The 21,184-nt window shown below is 39.3% G+C and overlaps 4 protein-coding genes across 4 annotated transcripts; 2 read left to right on the top strand and 2 right to left on the bottom strand.

Annotated features, from left to right (window-relative positions):
- Positions 1-89: 89 nt before the first annotated feature.
- LOC110714607 (E3 ubiquitin-protein ligase RNF170-like) lies at positions 90-3,922 on the top strand. The gene is made up of 5 exons (XM_021893153.1): positions 90-931; positions 2,257-2,456; positions 3,141-3,242; positions 3,325-3,376; positions 3,459-3,922. Exons 1-5 carry the CDS (start codon positions 835-837, stop codon positions 3,575-3,577), a joined length of 570 nt encoding a protein of 189 aa, XP_021748845.1. The 5' UTR covers positions 90-834; the 3' UTR covers positions 3,578-3,922.
- A 93-nt stretch (positions 3,923-4,015) lies between these two features.
- On the bottom strand, positions 4,016-11,304 carry LOC110714606. Its single transcript, XM_021893152.1, has 11 exons — positions 10,803-11,304; positions 9,747-9,871; positions 8,786-9,230; positions 8,439-8,554; positions 7,256-8,015; positions 6,695-7,159; positions 6,380-6,568; positions 5,644-5,874; positions 5,206-5,533; positions 4,785-4,968; positions 4,016-4,700 (listed from the first exon to the last, which is right to left on the bottom strand). The coding sequence occupies exons 1-11, from the start codon at positions 11,013-11,015 to the stop codon at positions 4,217-4,219; spliced, it is 3,540 nt and encodes a 1,179-aa protein (XP_021748844.1). The 5' UTR covers positions 11,016-11,304; the 3' UTR covers positions 4,016-4,216.
- A 1,711-nt stretch (positions 11,305-13,015) lies between these two features.
- Positions 13,016-15,013, top strand: LOC110714082. The gene is made up of 2 exons (XM_021892552.1): positions 13,016-14,241; positions 14,330-15,013. Exons 1-2 carry the CDS (start codon positions 13,044-13,046, stop codon positions 14,950-14,952), a joined length of 1,821 nt encoding a protein of 606 aa, XP_021748244.1. The 5' UTR covers positions 13,016-13,043; the 3' UTR covers positions 14,953-15,013.
- Positions 15,014-15,104: 91 nt separating this feature from the next.
- Positions 15,105-16,816, bottom strand: LOC110714083 (RNA polymerase-associated protein RTF1-like). The gene is made up of 3 exons (XM_021892553.1): positions 16,689-16,816; positions 15,443-15,798; positions 15,105-15,347 (listed from the first exon to the last, which is right to left on the bottom strand). Exons 1-3 carry the CDS (start codon positions 16,755-16,757, stop codon positions 15,332-15,334), a joined length of 441 nt encoding a protein of 146 aa, XP_021748245.1. The 5' UTR covers positions 16,758-16,816; the 3' UTR covers positions 15,105-15,331.
- Between the last annotated feature and the right edge of the window lie 4,368 nt (positions 16,817-21,184).

Genomic DNA, 21,184 nt, shown 5'->3' with positions numbered 1-21,184 from the left:
ACTCAATCCCTCTCTCTTATTAGGCTAAACAAGCCCTCCAAAAAAAATAAGCGAACTTATGTAGAAATAGTTGATAATACACAGCATATAGCTAGCTTGACGGAACCAATTGACTTATGTATTGGATTACAACTTGAGAGAAATCGCGGATATCATATAAAAGCACCACATAACTTTCAAGACGGAAGTTATCCGATAGATGCTCTATTCATGCCTGTTCGAAACGTGAATCATAGTATTCATTCTTATGGAAATGGGAATGAAAAACAAGAAATACTTTTTCTCGAAATATGGAGAAATGGCAGTTTAACTCCAAAAGAAGCACTTTATGAAGCCTCCCGGAATTTAATTGATTTATTGATTCCTTTTTTACATGCAGAAGAAGAAAACTTAGATTTAGAGGACAATCAGCCCAAAGTTTCTTTCCCCTTTTTTACCTTTCACAATAGATTGACTGAAATACGGAAAAACAAAAAAAAAATAGCATTGAAATTTACTTTTATTGACCAATTAAAATTGCCACCTAGGATCTACAATTGCCTCAAAAAATCCAATATACACACATTATCGGACCTATTGAATAGCCCTCTATAAAACAGAAAGGAAAAAAAAAAAAAAAAAAAGGAGAACACTTAAATTGGGCCACCGCCTACAAATCAGTATTTTAATTAATTGGATTTAGACTTCAAATCACACGACGCATTAAATTGATGATTGTGATTTTACTTAGCAATGAAGGAGAGAAACCCAGAGTCAAATACCAAGAAATAACTAAGAAAATTAGAAAATTTTCCATTTTAAGAGAAAAATTTGGTTGATTGACAAAGAGAAAAAATGGAGGGAGATGGTCCACCTGTCAACGATTGCTGTACGATTTGCCATGATAACTTCAGCATTCCTTGCCAGGCTAATTGCTCTCACTGGTTTTGCGGTTATTTTCTCTCTTCTTCTCTCTTTATTGATTCATAATCCTGCATTTTTATTTAGCTTAAGAAATTGATGAATGTATAATCATGTGTAGCATGAAATTAATTTGTTGATTATTGAAATTGGAAGGCTGGTTTTCTGTTCTGGGGTTTTTTTTTCTGAATTTATGAATTTGAAAGATGGAAACTTTTCTGGGTTGCTTTGTATATGTGTATGTGAATCAATCAAAGCATAATTAAAGTTTACATCTTGCGATCTTAGGGGGTTTTAATTTATGGTAGGATGAATTGTTGAACTTGGGTGTATTGATTTTTACTAATATAGTAATATTATTATCCTTGTGAAGAAGGAAAATGTGGGAATTGATTATGGTGGAAAATGTGATTTAGCCAGATCACATTGATCACAATTGGTGCTATGGGTTTGCTTGTGAGCTTCATCTTTTGATAAATTGATGTTTGAGTGGTAATATGCTTGCTCGAATTCGACTATTTAATGCTTGTTGTGGGATTGTTGAATGTGATTTGTCTGATTGAGCAACTACAACTCTACAAGACTACAATAATGATTAGCTTGTTAAGGTTGGATTGATTGTTATTGGGATTTGTATTTTTGTAAATTGATGGCTGGGCGGTAATTTGCTCGCCCAAATTGACCTATATTAGGGTGGTTGTGGAGTTGACTGATGTTTACGCTATTTTCGTGTCATGATGTTAGCTTTACTAGTGAAATATCCTAACCAAGGAGTGGAACTGCTTTTATGATATAACTTAGTTCATCCCATAAATGTTGAAATCTTTGCTCGAGTTTGTGGAGGGTGGTTGTACATTTTTAATTTACTTCCTTGATGCAAATTGGATGATGTTTGTAGGTTGTCTAGACCTGTTTTCATTATCTCTTTTTCAGGTTGGTATAGGCTATGTTTCCCTATCGGCCACCCTTAGTTTTGGGTTGGTTTTGTGTATATCTAGCACTTTACTAAGAGCTGGTGGGAAACACATTTGTTGTTTTGTTTAGGACCATGCTAACATGTTCATCTGATAGATCATATGCTGAAGTCCATGAGATAGATCATAAATTGTTGTATATAGTTGCAAATGATATCTGATGTATGAAATGTAAACTTCACAGATAGTTGACTCCAGTCTCACCACTTTTGGTTGAGAATTTAATCAAATCAGATTATTTTAAAAACACTTTTACCTTACAGCAAACAACTTGAGGATACGTATATATAACATGGAGTTGCTGGATATTTTGTTATTATTGTTTGGCATGTTTGCAAGCAAGTGCTATTATTGACTGATTCATGTTTTATTAACAATACAGGGGGGTGTATTTTACGAGTTTGGGATCATGCATCAGCACTGCGACCATGCTTATGTCCTTTGTGTCGCCGTCCCATTAGTTTGTTAATACCTACTGAATCTTCCCGGGAACAAAGGGCTAATCCAGAAGTTGCAAATATTATAGGGAGGATTGAATTATATAACCGTCAATATGGTGAACGATCCAGTGATCTCATGCAGGTACTTATTTTTATAAAGGTTACATTAGAGAACTTATAGTGAATCTTTAATTATGAAAGAGTATAATATATAAATTGACGTTTTGTACTCATTAGACAAGTCTTTAGGCTGGTTTGTTCATATTTTTGCATAGTGTTGAGCAGGGGCAGTAGGTATAATGGTATGACCTGCATTTGTTTGACAGATGGAGATTTTCTGGTTCATGTATCATTTTACATGATTCATTGCTTCTTTACAAGTTTGCTGCAGATATAGTTTATTTGTCCTGTTTAAGACCTTATACCCTGAATTTTGAATTAAATCTCATGTTATTTCCTGCTGGAGTTGCATGATTGACGTTTATTGCTTTGCACTTAAGAGTGCTGCAATTTTGAGCTAAAAAACTGCTGAAATGTAGTCGTAGAACATGATTTATACTGTATGTTTGCAATTGGAGTATCCCTTGTTGGTCCTCAATAATACTAGAATACCTGACTTTGATGTAACGTATGTATAAGCTTGCATGCTAATCTCAAATTTTTGTTCCCTTTTTAAACCACAACTACGTACAAAGGAATAAAATAAAATCTGACTCCTTGTCATGGATGAATGGTGGCTTCTACTTTTGTGTTATACCTCGTATAGTTTTGGGGTGCCTATAATTTCCTTGTTCAATTAATCTCTTATAGTCTTATGTTTTATCAGAGATTGCGAGACCTTCCCTTTCTGCTTCGAAGGTTATTGCGTGATTTGATGGATCCTCAGAGATCTCTGCCATTTATAATTAGAGCTCGAATTTATTTGGCAGTTAAGTGAACTTGTCAACCCACAAAATTTTTTGTTCTGTAGTGAATTGTGCATAGAGTAACCTTCAGCATTGTAATTTCAGGTGTTTTGCAGTGTCATATATGTATTGAGCCCCGTGGACATTATTCCTGAAGGTAAAATTTCTCAATTAACACACAATTGTATGCATTGGCCGTTAAAAGGAGCAATTTGACGTGCAAATTTTTCCTTTTTCAGGAGTACTTGGGATCATTGGCCTTGTGGATGATCTGATCCTGGTACTTATCTGCTTTTTGCATGTAGCTGCCCTATATCGATCTGTTCTTGTTTTTCGTCATGGTACTCATGGAGGCTAAAGAGATTTTTCATCAGCTTTTATTGCTCAAGCCACAAAAATACAGTTGACGCCATCCATTTTTGATTCATAGCTTTACAGCTCTTTTTATTTTGTCGGTGTAGTTTGTAAGATTTTTACTGTGGTTTTGAAATTGTATCAGCATCCGCTTTGCCCCTAAACGTTCATATAACAAGTTCCCATTAATCACATAGTTTCAGTTTTCAACTTGTCAAATTTGTCTGTGTCTGGCTCATATGTATCATTGTACTCCTTCAGGAAGGACCGCAACAATTATCTTGGTAATTGATATAATCCAGGTGACATATTAGTACAATGTGACAACAATGTGACTTCCAGACGACAATTTTCTTGGTGGTTTACAGTCTTGCCATTCTACGCCGTACACAAACAAATGCAATACAATTACAGATCAAATTTGGTCCATATAGAGGCAGTCTAGGAGCATAAAAGTTACAGCAGGAACAATATTTATTAAGAATGCCAAATGTTATTTACATCATAATTTACTAAGCATTAATCGAATAACTAAATCGCCACACCCTAATTCCTTGCTACACATAATAACATTTACAATATATACAATAATTTTGGGATATGTTTAAAAAGCACTCCCCCACTATGATTTATTCTTAACAAGTTAAACATTCTTCAGCAGCTGCTCATACCATGGCCCATGTACACTGGCAGACACAACTGCCATACCAATAAGAACTTCAGCAATTTCTACTACCTTATCAGTGAGCAAAGTAGATCCCACACGCCGAAGTGCCATCTCCACCAATTGCCTACCCTTGCTTCCGGTGCCACCAAACATGGCAGCTCTTACAGCCAAGTAAACAGCTCGAGAAACATGCGAAAAGATCGCATCCCCAGATTTCAAGCTCTTAGAGAGCATGTTCTCCACCACACCCCTCTTTTCTCGCAGCTTTTCCAAGTTGATAACATGGTTAACATCATCTGGGAGCTCAATAATTGCTTTGACAATATCAGCAATACCAACATCTTCAACCTTGTCGAGCAACTCCGAAAGCTGTTTGGCAGCTTGAGAGATTATGTTCTCCATGTCTGATGGGTTAGTTACCAAGTGTTCACTAAGAAGAGCTTGTCGAAGAACCAGCATACTGCAAAGAAAGAGAGTGAATATTAGCAACCATCCAATGTTACATGCAAGCAGAAGGGAGGGATAGGAAAGAAGTTACACAAACCTTGTGGAAATAACAATGATCTTCTGCAGTTGAGACTGAACTTTTCTTAGTCTAGATACATTAAGTTTCAAAGTTTCAGGCAGAGATTCTTGTACCAGACCTTCAATCTCACTCACTAACTTCAATAAACCAACCCTGAGAAACAAATCTGTCCTATCTCCTCTGCACTCCGGTTGCTCTTTACCTGAAAGTATGTAAGATCAAACAGTTTAAATGGAAATCCACCATAATTTTGACCAATTTATCTACATGTTGCTTCTCAACAATTGTGAAAGAATTTCTAAAAAAAATGCAGTATGATTTAGTACTTGACTTTAAGATAACTCTATATGGATGCCATATAATCTCTAATTAATGGACTCCTTATAAATTTGTCCGAAATTAAAAGAACGAGATGCTCATCAAATTTCCAACATCATACCAGTGGTGGGGGGTCCCAATGAGCGTATCCTCGACAACACTGAAACACTTCCCCCCGTGCGAAGAGTAGTTGGTGGTATCCCCTGAGGAGATGTCACCTGGATATCTGGCAACGTTGACAGTGAATCCAAGTATTCATCCCACTCCTGCTCCAAATTAGTGCTTGATGAAGTCATCCAACTCAATGTCAATGGTAATGAACTAGAAGCATCAGAAGGTGATCCATATCGCTTTGAAAAAGCTTTTTGTAAATAGTCCAATCCAGCAGGCCCTTGTATCATTGGCTCAATAATTCTGATACGTGCTCTGCTTATCTCTTTCTTCAGTTTCTACATGATGAAATAAAATACAACACGAACATTGTAAATAAAATGAATTAATTAAAATGTTATTGCAAGGAGATAAAGAACCTAAACAAAGACACAAAGAGCAAACAAACCTGAATCTCATTTAGGACAAAATGAAGACCCTTGACAATTGATATGGCAAAAGAAGATTTTGTATTATCTCCAGAATGCGGCGAGGCCTCATTCAGTTCTTTCAACATGTTCAGGTGAGCAGCCTTCCTCTCATCATCATTTACTGGGGCTGATAACTTTTGCAGAGTTGTCAGTGCATACTCCAGTAATTTTCCCAGGTAAGTTATGTCCAATGTTCCAGAACTTAAAACCTAGAAAGACAAAGGAGAGTCATCAACGTGTATATAATAATACAGCTTATGATAAAGAGGCTCTAAACCTATATAAAAAAAAAAAAAAAAAAAAAAAAAAAAAAAAAAAAAAACTAAATAACTACAAATAAGGTTATGTTTTCTCCACAATATTCTGTCAACTTATTACTTATCATAATTAAGATTAGAGTCATTAGACCGCATCAGATCAGACCATAAAAACATATACCAAACCAGACCAAAACAAAAAAATAATCTTATCTTTGTTAATTATTGTCATATATCTTTAATCCAGAATTAATCAAAAATATGAAAATTGGAATTCTATAATATACAAAACACAATAGAACGAATCAAACAAAATACCAAATAATATGAATCTAACAAAATATGAAAGCAAACAAGACCTTAGACATTTCAAATTGAAATACTTTATTTCAATTATAGAAAACATGGTCTATCTATGATGTCTAGGGGGGTGGGGTGCTAAAAACAATTAAACTACCTGTGAAAGGATATCTATATCGATCGTATCAGAAATCTCTTGTCGCCAGGCATTGGGAGACATTTCGCACAGTTCATCCCTAACTTCTGTCATGAGTTTAAGAACCCAGCTGAAGTCAGGCAGCTCCTGCTGCATAGATTCCATGATGCCATCCCAAAATGCTTTCTCCATCGCCTCTTTAATTTGAGCCTGCATGGACATATGACAGGTTCAAGATTTCACATGTGTAAGCCAATACAAGCACACGACTAATGCATCCATCAAATATTTCAAAAAGATACAAGAACAAAAGGCACCAACGCAACATGAACACACCTTGATACCACTGTCATCTTGATCATCCATGTAAAGCTTGTCGGCAAAACCATGACGATGTTCATGGACTATCTCATTTACCAAGAGTTCATTCTCAGAGACTGGCTCTTTGTCACCACTTAATTGGACATCTGCACCGCGTTCTTCTGGTACAGATGAAATCACTGCTTGGCCTGCAGTTGTATTATCATCCTTGAACAACGACCGTACCGCAGCGCTTGGTCTTGCACTTCCACCAGCCATGCTGCTTGCTTCACCAGAGACTGAAGATGGTGAGCTGTCTGATGAACTAGAATAACCAGGAGATGATATATGAGCTACAGGGGATGCAAATGGACTTCCAGACTCCCTTGATGCAAAGAATTTGGATCGCACATCAGAAATAGCATTCTCCATGCGTTCAATGCCAGCATCACCACCCAAATCCTGCACTTTTGCCTTAAGAAGTATCTGATCTTCCATCACCTAGCATCATCCAAATTATTCAAGGGGACCATCAAATTATGAAATTATCATAGAATTGTATGGAATGTAAAAGATAAAGTTCTACTAATTCCTTACCTGCTTCTGAATAGCCTTCATGTCATGAGTAAGACCACTACTGTCTCCCCCAGGTGTCAGCTTACAGGTATGCATCATAGATAGCTCCATCTGGCAAGCAGCCCTCACCAAATCCTCCTCTAGTAGTCTGGCATCCTTGACCTTCCATACCACAAAGCAATACAGATACGAGCACCATGCTTTATCAAATGTCTCCAGCTGCGCCCTAAAACTTGCAAGATTTTCCCCTGATGTAGATTTGACACAGGAACCTTCTAATATTATCCTGATCAATAACTCAAACTCCTGAATAAACTTCACAGCAGCCTCAGTAAGGGCTGTTTCATGCCCACCTTTACCACTTAGAACGGCATCTGGATGACCCAGTATCATATAGGCACAAAGAACTATCCTCACAGCATATCTTGACAATTTACTGGGGCCATGAGTTCCTTCTCCCCTAGATACAGCTCTCTTTTGTCCCCTGGTCCTGGATGCATGGCTTCCATTACGCCTGCGCACTGGACTGCTAACACGCTTCAGCAGGTGATCAATATTTTCCAACCCAAAGGAACCACTACTTCCCTGTCGGACCCTGAGACAGACTTCAAGTCGATCAACCAAAGATTTCACAACCTTTAAAGTCGTATCTGACTCAATAAGAACTGCAAGCTGTTCGAAGGGCATCGTCTTGACTAATTTGACATTGATATTCAAATCCTCAAAAGCTTTTGCTAAAGAAAAAGTAGTTCCTCTCAATTTCACAAACCGTCTCCAGCACCTACAACCAATGCCATGGCAAAACAATACTCAGAAATTGGAAGCAGAGGAATAACATATGTAGCAAAATCTAAATCAATTGCCAATGAAAACAAGGAATTGCCATTGCATCAACAATTCACAGCATACAACCACACTCGGGAGAAAAATCAAATAGTTATGTGCCCACACTGATTGCCAAGGAAAACTTGTCCAAATTTTTTTTTAATAAAATATAGAGGACAATAATGCTTCTATAATTGCCTATGCAGCAGACAATAACTCCATCCAGCTTTTAAAGTGAGTTAGCATGATTGAACTTCACCATTATGATTTTAATATACAAATATAAGTAACAGACAATGGAATATACAAGATAGAAATTGCCATCACCAATAAGCATATAAATCCATAACCAACAGCTACTACAATATAAATTCTTCACCTTGATAATTTTCTTGCAAGATTTAAAGCCTGGTCATCTGTGACATTACAATTTATGCGAGGAGAACCAGTTATACTCTTTTTCAGCCCCAAAATTTCAGCTCGTTGTCTTCTGGCCTGTCATCAGCCACATCAATTAGTTACAAATTGTAAAAGGACACCATAAACTACCAACTATAATGAATTATATTCCATCCGTCCCAAAATCATAAATGTTAGACCACATTTGGATTCAGTTGTACAAAGTTTTAAACAACTAATTGGATTCGTAGATTCCGACAACTAACAAACTATATTGAATGGCTGACAGAAGACAAACACATAATATGTAGTAGATAATATACATACCCTTTGCAGCCGATCTTCCAGTTGTTCTCTCTTTTTTTTCCTCTCCATTTCCCGCTGACTGTAAACAGAATTAGCTGCTCTCTGTACTCGTACCAACCTTGCATGTGCCTTAGACCTCTCAGCTTCCAGCAATCCTAGTCTCTTCCTCTCTGCAGCAGCACGCTTATGGTGGATAGCAGCACGCACACACTCCTTGTATTTACTTTCCTGCATCGTCCTCCGCATTAATGATTGAGCAGTCCGCTCTTTTCTTGCAGCTCTCCGCTGCCTACGAGATTTCTGGATAAGCATTCTGTTTGCCTCTGCTTGCTGAACCCGTGATTCCACTTTCATACCCAATTCATCACGTTCTTTCTCAACACGCATTTTCACCTCACTTTTAGCTGCTTGTCGTAACTCATCCAACCTAGCCAAGCGCATCTGAGCCTTTGAAAGAATGCTCAACCTACAACATCATGAAATATTAAAACATGCCACATAATTTCCATTGTAGCTGAAATTGTTTCAGTAAAAAGTCATCCAAGATTTTCAGAACAATTTAAAAAAAAAATCAGAACATATTTATAACAAGTACAAGGAAAGAAAAAAATCTGGTAATATTATAAATATCAGGAAATTATACTTCAAATTAAAGAAAAAACATGCACACAGTTCCAACCCCAAACAAAACAAAAGGCAAAAAGGGCCTTATTCTAACATTAAAGGAGAGTCAAATAATTGTATACAGTAAAAATCAAGCAGCAGCACTGATTTTAAGCACCAAAGGAAACATTTTTTTTTTCTCCTCATGAAGCGCACTTGGAGTAACATATTTCCTTTTGAATAACATAAAAATCCTTTAAAATACAAGAACAGCCATGTAATCAACTCATCAGATTAAAAGAAAGAACAACTCTACATTGAAGTAATTTATCAATGTTTTTTCAATAGGAAGACAACAAAGGACCAAGCAAACACAAACCTTTTCCGCTCGGCTGCATTAAGCTTAGCTTCAAGTCTCTGACCAAGATCCAATTCTTGTGAAGATGACCATGATGGGCTCCTCTGCTTCGGCCTTGCTTTGCTTGACAAAAACTCATGGAATTGCTGCCATCAACCAAAACCAAAAAGAGCATAAGTAACTTGAGACTTTCGGAAACAATATCAGTATCCATGACATATGTAAAAATAATTGCAGACGGTTATATAGCAATTATGCAAAACACACTGACTAATGGAGATAAAAACTTCAGTTCTAACAGTACTACTGGTTCAGTGAAGAGGCTTCAAAGCATATTACTCCATCTCTCTTCAACAAACTACCAAAAACAACCCCCGATTTTCTGATCAAATCATAAAATTCCTAAAAACAATAATTATCCACATTATTTACCATAAAAAAATAATATTAAAAAAAAAAAAAAAAACCACATCCAACACAAATAAAACGGTGTCTTGGACATAGAATTCTAAGACAAAGCAGATAATTAAAAAGAAAGAAAGACATCTAATGCTATAACTAATAAAAAAAATTAAACTTAACATAAAATTTCCGAAACAAAATTACCAACAATTTAATAACTTTCTAATAATCAATTGTACAAAATCAACAACGTACTATTTCTTCATATCCAATCAAACAATTAATCACAAGAAATCAACCAAAATGAAAAAAAAATTACGAGTAGAAAATATGAAGTGCAAAAAAATCACACTTTTATTCAACGAACCACAAAATTATGCAATCAAACACACAAACAGAGAAAAACACTACAGTATAAACCAAAACCCCGTTAATTAACCCTGATTATTTCCCACAAATTAACAAAATATTATCAAAATCAAACTACCTTTCACTAAAATTAAAAAAAAAAAAAAAATTGCACATACATTCAACGTAAAAATAAGAGAACTTTCACACTAAATAACAAAAAGACATAAATTAAAACCCTAACGCAACATCAATTCAACAATTATACACTAATTTAAACTTAAATTCAACATCTCGAACACAAATAATGAAAAGGAAGACTAAAACCTGACGACGAAGATCGGCTTCTTTAAGTTTAGCGTCGATTTCTTCAGCAGTCGGAGTATTCCGACACTCAGAAAGTCGGCGACGAAGTCTCCGAGGAAGTTTCGCCGGAGAAGTCGGAGAAGAAGAACAATCATTGATCGGAAAACTCATCGCAACGCCGGAAACCGCCATATTTTCCGACGATGATTCCTTGGTATCTGACATCGACGCCATACATTCAACTACTAATTTTTTTAACCAACTTTTTTTAAAAATCACTTTCTAATTATATACTTATTACAATCAAATAATATAGATTATGATTTTTATACACCTAAATAAAGAAAGATATTAACAGATGATAAAAAATTCAACAGATAAATTGATCACACCGAAATTTTGTTGATAAATTTGGAGAGTTTGAGAGAGAAAATAAAAGTTGCGTGAAAGGAAACGTTGTAAATTTTTTATTTTCTTTTTTTTGGGCTGAAAGTTTGGTGGGCTTTGTTTTATGAAGGGAGAATTTTTTGCAGAGGAGACTAGGAGAGAGAGTCGTGTGATTAAAGGATTTTTTTTATTTTATTTATACACTATTTGTAATACTCTTTTCGTGTCTAAATAATTACGGAGTGGCATAATTTAGGAATTTGTTAAACATCGCCCGCGTTTTTCTACATAAAGCCCACATTTTTTAAAAATGTTGACATTATTGCCCTTGTTTTAATTTTTACCGAAAATAAAATTTTTCACTCATAAAAAATGTGGAGCAGGACTGGATCGCCGAGTGAAACCGAAGAGCCCTCAACGTCGGGTAGATGCACCGGAGAGACGCCGTTGACGCCGGAAAAGGAGGTACGAAGCCATCTAAAACCACGAATTGGCGGCTGGCGTCCTGCCGGGACGCCGTGACCGTAGTGGTGGCGCCTAGCCAGGACGCCGCCACCGTGGCTCTGGCGCCTGGCCAGGACGCCGCCACCGTGGCCGTGGCGTCTGGCCAAGACGCCGCCGCCACGGTGGCGGCGTCCTGGCCAGGCGCCACCGCCACGGTGGCGGCGTCCTGGCTAGACGCCACCGCCACGGTGGCGGCGTCCTGGCTAGGCGCCACCACTATTTTTTTTTTTTTTTTTTTTAATTTAATTTAAAATTTGTTTATTTTTTTTTTTTTTGTGTTACAATTTTTTTCTTTTTTTTTGGTTTTTTTTTTGTTTTGTTTTTAATTGTTTTAATTTGTTTTTGTTTTTAATTTATTTATTTTTTATTTTTTTTTTTACAATTTTTTTCGTTTTATGTTTTTTTTTTGTTTTTATTTTTTTGGTTTATTTTTATTTATTTAATCTAAAGTTTTGTTTATGTTTTTTATTTTTGTGTTTTGTTTTTTTTTTTTTTTGAATACTTTTTGTTTATTTCTTTGTTTGTTGTTTATAATTTATTATTGTTTTTGCTTTTGTGCTAATGTTGTGTCAAATGTATTAATTTAATCTACTCTTATGTGATTATATTTATATGTTATTGTTGCAGGATTATGGTGGAGACGGAAATGATTATAGTGGGATTTTTGTACACGATGGTCTGTTCGAAGATGCTCAACAAGCGGTTGATTGGGCGAAACAGGTTGCAATTAGATCAGGTTTTTGTTTAGTAGTAGCAACTCATAAATCTCAACGGGATGGTAGAATGGATCGCATTTTGAGATGCGACCGTTATCGCAAAAGGGAGGAACGAGATTTCAGTCAAGCGATTCGGTTTGATACAAAGCGGAAAGGTTGTGGGTGTCAGTTCAGAGTAAAGGTTCGACAACAGCAAAGGGGTGACGGTTGGGAAGTGAAGAGTTACGGTAAATGGGGGTATCACAACCATGAGATGATCGCATATGAAGTGGGTCATCGACAGTTAAGTGGCCTAAGTCCTGCTGCGAAACTAATTGTAAAAGAAATGAGTGATGCTCAAGTGAAGCCTGCTAAAATATTAGCATCTGTGTTGGAGAAATTTCCTGAAGACCAGCCAAACCGAAGACACATCTACAACGTCAGACATAAATTGAGGTTTGAACGGTCAGAGGGAAGGAACCCTATACAGCAGCTTCTACACCAGGCACAAGCACGTGGTTACCTGTACTGGTTTGAATCTGATGAAGACACATCGGAGGTGACTCATTTGTTCCTTGTGCATCCTGATTGTGCTGATATGATTTCGTCTTGGCCATCTGTGATTCTGATCGATTCAACGTACAAGACAAACAAGTATAAGTTTCCACTGGTTGAGATGGTTGGGATGACTCCAACGAACCAGAACTTTTTGATTGGTTATGCAGTTATGAAGGATGAGACGGTTGCGAGTTACCGTTGGGTGTTGGAGAAGTTGAGAAATTACATCGGCCCAAGTGTTCAGCCATCGGCCATCGTCAGCGATTGTGAGGGAGGTCTCTTTGCCCCTATAGCGGAGCTGTTTCCGGAGTCGAGCCATTTACTGTGCACATGGCACATCAACAAATGCGTGAAAGTCAAAGCCTACAACCTTTTCAACAAGAACTTAGATTCAGCAGAGAGATTGGTAAATGGTAAGTGGCGGAAGATCCTGCAAGCTACCACGGAGGCAGAGTACGACCGAGCCTTGGATAACTTCAAGGATGCATACCAATGGTGCCCGGCAATCGTAGACTATGTGATGCAGCAGTGGGTGCCTCAGAGGGAAAAGTTTGTCAAATATTGGACAAACCAAGTTCTTCATTTTGGAAACACTACTACATGTAGAGTTGAGAGCGCTCATAGAGCTCTGAAGGACTGGATTGATTCTTCCACCTCTGCTCTGGATACACTGTTCGAGAGAATAAACAAGGCTATTGATACTCAGAGGAACGGCATCAAGAACTCTCTCGAGGACTCCAGACGGCGACATGGCACGATGTATAGCCATTTCATATTTAAGATTCTCCATGGTCGTGTGTCACACTACTGCTTGGGGTTGATTCTGAGCGAGCACACCAGGATGAGGGAGTTGGGTGATGAAGTGGCTATTCGGTGCGGATGTGCTATATCGGTGACTCATGGACTACCTTGTGCATGCACCATTCACCGCGTAATTACGCAAGATAGGGCGTCGTTACATGTTGATCAGGTTCATACATTCTGGCGGACGCTCGTTATCGGAGAGCATGCTGTTCCACAGACAGTCAACCGTGAACAGGAGGAGTTGGAGCAGTTTCGTTCGATGTTTGACCAAGTGTCCTCCAGCCACCCTTCAGTCATTCGTAGTGCTACCCACGTACTTCATGACATGTTCAACTCGTCGTGCTTGGATCATGAGGAACCTGAGGGGGTCGAGCGACCACGGGGCCGACAACCACGGCGGGAAAGGAGTGCGTTTGAGTACATTCGTGGTCGTGGTCGTGGTCGTGGCCGTGGTCGTACATCGTCATCAAGTGGTAGTCAAACATCTTCGTCGGTGAATATGCCCGGCACCGGTACGGTACTTTAGTTTAATTTACTTTTTAGAGTGTTTGTTTAGTTTTCTGCTAACTTGTTAATTGTGTTTTTTGATGTGTGCAACAGGCAGAATGGACATTGAACATTTTCCATATAAAGACAGGATCCCTAACATCATGATGCCGTTCCTGGACGGGTGGAATGATGTGGTTGCAGATGGTAACTGTGGATTTCGGGTTGTGGCTGATGTGTTTCAGATGGGTGAAGACAACTACGGTTTAGTGCGTCAGTTGATGTACAGTGAAATCGCCTCAAACCGAGCTGTTTATCGCCACGTGTACGGACAGGACTTGGATAGGTCTCTGCAGCGTATCCGGTGGGGAGGAGGACGTTGCGGTCAAAATCATTGGTTCGACGCGCCCCTTGATCTCTTCGCCGTTGCAAACATCTACAAGTGTGCAGTGATGCATTTCGGCCTTGGTTTGCATGGTCGAGCTTACTATCCGTGTACCACGGTTCTGCCTTGGTGTTCGCGTGAGACCGTCACCAGACCGGTAAGAGAGGTTGCTATTGGATTTCTGGGGCCGTCATACAGACATTTCATCCGACTGGACCTGTCACCCGATTTTCCGGTCCCACCGATTATACCAACGTGGTACACCATTCGTACAGCAAGCGTAGAGGGCTGGGATGCGTTATATCATGACCGGGTGCAGCAGTGGAACAATCTAGTTGCCTTTTCTATGTGACCTAATATTGCTATTGCTATGTTTTTCCCATTTATTTAATTTTCGGATTCTAATTTTCGTATTTAGTTTTCCCATTTAAATGTGAACCTGTATTTAGTTTTCGTATGCCCACTAATTACAACTTAAAATAAAAGTTATAAAAACTAAAAATATAATGTCAAATTCTAAGAACTTAAAATAATAATTATAAGAACAGATAATGTTAACTTTTACAAACAACTAGGAAAATGTTTTATAAATGCACTGCCGACATATCAATAATCTCTCTGTGACGCCCACTGCCACTGCTCAAGGGCCCGTTCCAGTTCATCAATAACAGCTCTGCCTGTTGCAGTCGTCATGTTGTCCCTCTCCTCAAAAAGTCTGTGTCCCAACTGCGTCATCTTTCCCATCCACTACACATAACAAAACACATAAAATTCAATAACGACGTATTATGAGACGTATTATATGAAAAAAAACACAACTACAAATGTTTTATGAGACGTACCGCATCCACGGCAGTGACGCAGATGATGTGCCAGATCTACTAACAAATCTACCATCTCTACCCTTACGCACGTCTACCCTACGCGTCTCATACACATCATCAAGCCTCTGACTGAATGGACCGTAATCATCATATGGTCCACTCTGATCGTCCACATCCTCATCTGCATCCTCCTCCTCCTCCTCCTCATCACCATCATCATCTTCATCATCCTCAGAATAGTGCACCCGTTCTCTACGAGCCGAGGCCGAAATACCACGGGATCTAACGTGTCTGGGCCCCGAGCTCTCCATTGAGTTCATCGTACTTCTCATAATGTCCATACTCTTCCCAGCCCCAGAACGAAAATACGATGCCTAACACAAAATAACAAAACATGTAATATGCAATATAAACATGTAATATAAACATAAAAAAAGTAATTAAAATAAATAAATAAAACAATATACATATGATGGAAAATAAATTAAAAACATTACAAAATATTAACAACCTAAAAATAAAAAAATTAATAACCTAATAAATAAATAAATAAAAAATTGGAAAAAACAAAGCAAAAAAAAAAATTACCCAAAAAAAACAAATTGGAAAAAACAAAGTGAAAAATATAAAATTATAAAAACTTAAAAAAAGAAGAACATCAAAATTTTAAAAAAAATTTATAACAAAAAAAAGGGAACATAAAATTTTTTTTAAGTAAAAAAACTAATTCAAAAAAAAAAAAAAAACAAGAACAATAAACAAGAACATAAAATTAAAAATTAAAAAAAAAAAAAAGAGGAACATAAAATTTTTTTAAAAAAAACCAACAAAATTTAAAACAAAATAAAAAAAAAATCAGAAACATAAAATTTAAAATTAAAAAAAAGAAAAACAAATTTAAAAAAAAATCAAAAAAAAAATAATTATTTTCGAAAATTAAATTTCAAATTTAAAACCAAAAAAAATTAAAAAAAAAAATAAAAAGGCGGCGGCGCCTAGGCCAGACGCCGTGACGGTGGCGGCGGCGTCTAGCCCAGACGCCACTACCACGGCGGCGGCGCCTAGGCCAGACGCCGGTGCCGTGGTTCTGGCGCCTGGGCCAGACGCCACCGCCACCGTCACGGCGTCTGGCCTAGGCGCCGCTGCCGTGGTAGTGGCGTCTGGGCTAGACGCCGCCGCCGTGGTGGTGGCGTCTGGCCTAGGCGCCACCACCGCCTCCGACCTTTTTTTTTTAATTTTTAAACACAAAATTAATAAAAAATACCTTCTCGCCGGAAAACCGCTGTCCACCCGCCGCCTGTGCCGCCACTTCCTTGCCGGGCCGCCTCGACATCGCTCGGAAAGTTTTTTAGAGAGAGAAAGTGGAAGTAGAGAATTGAGAGAAGAAATTGTGTTTTTTACTTTGAGGGCAAAAGTGACAATTCACTCTAATTTTGTGGGCTTTATGTGGAGATTCGCGGGCGATGTTTAGCAATTGAGATAATTTATTGCAATTCGTTAATAATTTTTACTACGTACGGAGTATTTAAATTCATACTTGTATTATATTAATGTTGACTCTAATTAGAATTCTAATTTCTTCTTCCGTTTCTATTTAGTTGACGCGTTTGATTTAGACACATATATTAAGGAGAGTAGAGTGAGTAATAGATAATGAAAAAAGCAAGTGGGGTATCTTGTAAATACAAGATAAAAAAATTTCTCCAAAAGAAAACGTGTCAACTATAAAAAACTTCCTAAAAAGGAATATGTGTCAACTAAAAAGAAACGGGAGAAGTATTAATATATTAACTTGTATATTTAATTAGAAATGTCAATTATTTTAAAGCATGGGTTAACTCGATTCGGGTTAGCGGGTAAAGGGTTTGAAGAGTCGTGTAATGAAGGGATTTGTTAGTTGGTTATTCTAATTTCTAGATAGGTCTAAAAAAGAGAAATGAAGTGGGGGAGAGATGACGTGGAAGTATGAAAAGGGGTTAAATCTGAGTATGATACTTGGTTGCAACAGGAGAGGAAGTCAGCGTCTTAATACGAGTACAAGCTAAAGTTTTGGACGATTCCTTGGCCTTTTTTCTGGGTGGATTTATACTTAATATTTTCTTCTTATCCATTAAATTTGGATCTTAGGCTACAGATTAGGCTTTCATTGTTCATACCACATATGTTGGAGTTTGGTGAGTTCCGTTCATTGCCACATATTATTCACGTTCTCATTATACGGAGTATTGTTTATTACTCCGTATTTCTTGCACTCCGTATTATACATTTATAGATGTACTCCATATTAAGTAAATATTTTGGAATTGATATAAGGATCTTGCTAGCGAACACCCCCGGGGCTTTAGATAAGCATTTAAAATCTTACCTAAAGTGGTATTAATTTGGGAAAGCATGACAAAGTCACGCGTCGATCGGTGTAATTAATGTTAGTTTTAATCTAATCTTTATATTTTTAACTAGTTTATCCAACGCCCCTGAGGCGTTCGTTAGCATTTTCCTACTTAGTAATTAATTTGTACCAAATACAATTGATTTATTTACTTAGTACTTCGTATTATACTTGATTAGGGGATTTTTATCCACCAATCACCGTCTGACAAGTGGACCAACCAGGTTCCGCCACGTGTCCTTCACGAAGGCCAATAGGAGCCTGCCACGTGTCAATCACAGATACGTCCTCTACGGACCAATTGAGACACGCCACGTGTCCACCCATGCCAAATGGGAAAACCGGCCAACAAGGCCCAATCCTGTCTAGAGGCCCGGTCAGCCCTAGGTTTACCCTAAACCTAGAGAGTGGCACGCTTCTCAAGGCTATAAATACTTAATTAATCCTCATTAATTAGAGAGATCAAGAAACCAAGAGAAGAACAGAAACATTACGGAACACTAATAACCGGCTAATCTCGCTAACGACGCAGATTACCAACATTAAACACTCTCACCTAGAGAGATCTTATTACTTTAATTTCCGTATTAATCACTCCTTAATCAGGTACTAACTTGACCGTTGGAGGCGGAGCTCTCAGGAGTCTCCGTTATTTTGCAGGTACAGGCGTCCGGTTCCAGTCTCGGAATTGTAACTCTCCCGCAGGACATCAGAAAACCCCGAAACATTTGGCGCCGTCTGTGGGGAGAGTACTTCAGAGATGGCATCCAAGTCTGTACCGACTCCTGAAGAGAGGCGTCCCCTAGACGACCCTCAAGTTCAGTCGGACCATGATACCGAAAGTGAATTTGAAGTGGAAACTCATACAGCTCCAGACGGGACCCTAAGGGCCCGACGTACCCGTCATACCGAAAGGAGGGAACGGGAGCATCTTCAAACAGGAAGCGAGCCAGCAGGCGCACCGCCTGCTCGGCAACAGCCGACTGATGGGTCTGCTCCCATCACAAGGAACGAACTCATGACCTTCATGAGGGACTTCAAGGGAGAGATTCAAGAGTTGATCAACAAAAAGCCGCCTGCTTCAGTCAAAGAGCAGTCGGCCAAAAAACCTTCCACTTCACTGAAGAGGAAGCCAGTTCAAGGGCGAGAGGCGACTCCTCATCCTAAATCCAAGAAGCGGGAGCCACTTGCTCTTGATTTCACAAAATTCCGTTATCCTACGGGAAATAGGAAACCGGTTCGTCATATTCAGGCGGACGGGTCAAAGCAAACGTTCACAGATGCTCGGCTACTGCTAGAGCAGATGAAGAATGACCGATTGTCAGAGTCGGCTTCTACTTCAAATTTTCAAGACAGTTTGCGAAATGCCTCGATGAGGCATACTCAGTCGTACCATGAGAGTCAGTCAGGCGGCACCTCCCGTCAGTCCGGCTTTCATAGTGCCCAGGCGGTACCAAACTTACCATTTGTGCCGCAACAACAGTATTTTATGCAGCCACCTCCATTTGGTGGACCTGCAGCAAAAAACGTCCAACCTATGGACTGGCAGCTACGGCTGCTTAGACTTGGTGAACAGCCGTCGGCCTTCTCCAAGGAAATTACTGAAGCCGCTCAGCCGGCCAAAGTAAAAAATGTACTAGTAGGCGCCTATGACGGCACTACTAATCCAGAAGACCATCTGATGGCATTCACCAACCTGATGTACCTTCAAGGGTTGGATGATCCCACTTGGTGCAAGTGTTTCCCAGCGACTCTCAAGGGAATCGCACAGCAATGGTTCGGCAACCTGCCGACTGGTTGTGTAAACAGCTTCAGGACGCTTGCTTACTTATTTGCCTCCAACTTCGCTATGAACATCCCTGCGAAGAAAACGACCCTTGATTTGGGAACAATTCAGCAGGGCGAGAAGGAGGGGCTTCGTTCTTACATCAGGCGGTTCAACCTGATGAGAATACAGATTCAAGGGTTACCGGATGAGGTAGCTTATACTGACTTTTTTAGAGGTCTCAAAGACGGGTCTACCTTCAAATTTGATTTAGTTCGAAAAAGGGTGGCGACTCTTCAAGAGGCCTTGATTGAAGCAGAAGCCTATATACAGGCGACTGATCTGTGTACGATAAAACAGTCGGACTGGAAAAGGTTCGACAAAAGAGACGGACGACAGAAACAGTCGTCTAACAAAGATGAGAAGAGAAAAGAGGTCTGGGCGGCTGATTCCTCTAAACAGCCGGCCCAGAAAAAGAAAAAAGAATTCAAACCATACTCCCCAAAGTATGTGTTTAACAAGGATAACCAGTTTATCCTAAAAGAAATAAAGGGACGGTTCTCAATTGAGAAGCCGGTCCCCATGAAGGGTTCTGCAAACAACCGGAACCAAGACAAAATCTGTGCTTATCATGATGACGTTGGTCATCACACCAATGACTGCATCAGTCTCATGCGGTACCTAGACCGCTTGGCTGAGCAAGGTGATCTTGACACTTATGTCAAGAAATCTACGGGGAACACTTCCTCAAAAAAGCAGTCGGCCAAAAAGAATCAACAGGCCGACAGTTCCGATACAGATGATGCAGTCGTCTACACCATTGCAGGCGGCTTCTCAGGAGGCGACCCCACTATTAGGGGCAACAAAGATAATATAAGGCGGTTAGATGTAAATTCCGTTCACCAAGAACGGCCGTCCAAATATACATTTCCTGAGATTGTCATCACTGAAGAGGATCTAGGAGGGGTAAGGGGGCCGCATGACGACCCTCTCGTTATTGAATGTAAAGTGGCCAACCAGAGAGTTGGCCGAATCCTCATAGATACCGGGAGCTCCTCAGATCTCATCAGCAGCAAATGTCTGTCAAAACTGAAATATCAGACGGACTGCATACATCCGGCCTCCCACCCTTTAATAGGGTTTGGAGGAGGAGTCGTCCACCCACTGGGACGAGTAGATTTACCCATTCGCCTGGGCGAAAAAGGGGAAGGACGACACATGGTAGTCCGGTTCCTAGTAGTAGAGGAACTCTCGGCCTACAACATGATTCTGGGTCGACCAACCCTGAATAATTCCAAGGCTGTTATAATCCCGTCTCTTATGCTGCTTAAGTTTGAGAGGGATAATGGAACAGTCGGTTCCCTAAGGGGAGATCAGAGGATGGCCCGAGAGTGCTATCTCTCGGATGTCAAGCCCACTGTTATGGCCACTGGGTCAAGTGGAGAAAAAACAGACCTTGACAATGTCAAGGAGAGTGCGCCTGTTCAAGAAACAGGCGACAAAAAGAGAAAGGCGTCCCAGACAGAGTCCGCAAGAAAAGCAAGAAAATAGCAATCATTGGCAGAGGAGCGGCCGGATGAGTTCCGCCCTCAGCCGGCTGGTGAGC

Source organism: Chenopodium quinoa, unplaced genomic scaffold (assembly GCF_001683475.1).
Source record: "Chenopodium quinoa cultivar QQ74 unplaced genomic scaffold, ASM168347v1, whole genome shotgun sequence".
In the NCBI taxonomy this organism is placed as follows: domain Eukaryota; kingdom Viridiplantae; phylum Streptophyta; class Magnoliopsida; order Caryophyllales; family Amaranthaceae; genus Chenopodium; species Chenopodium quinoa.
This window is presented reverse-complemented; position numbering and strand designations above follow the sequence as displayed.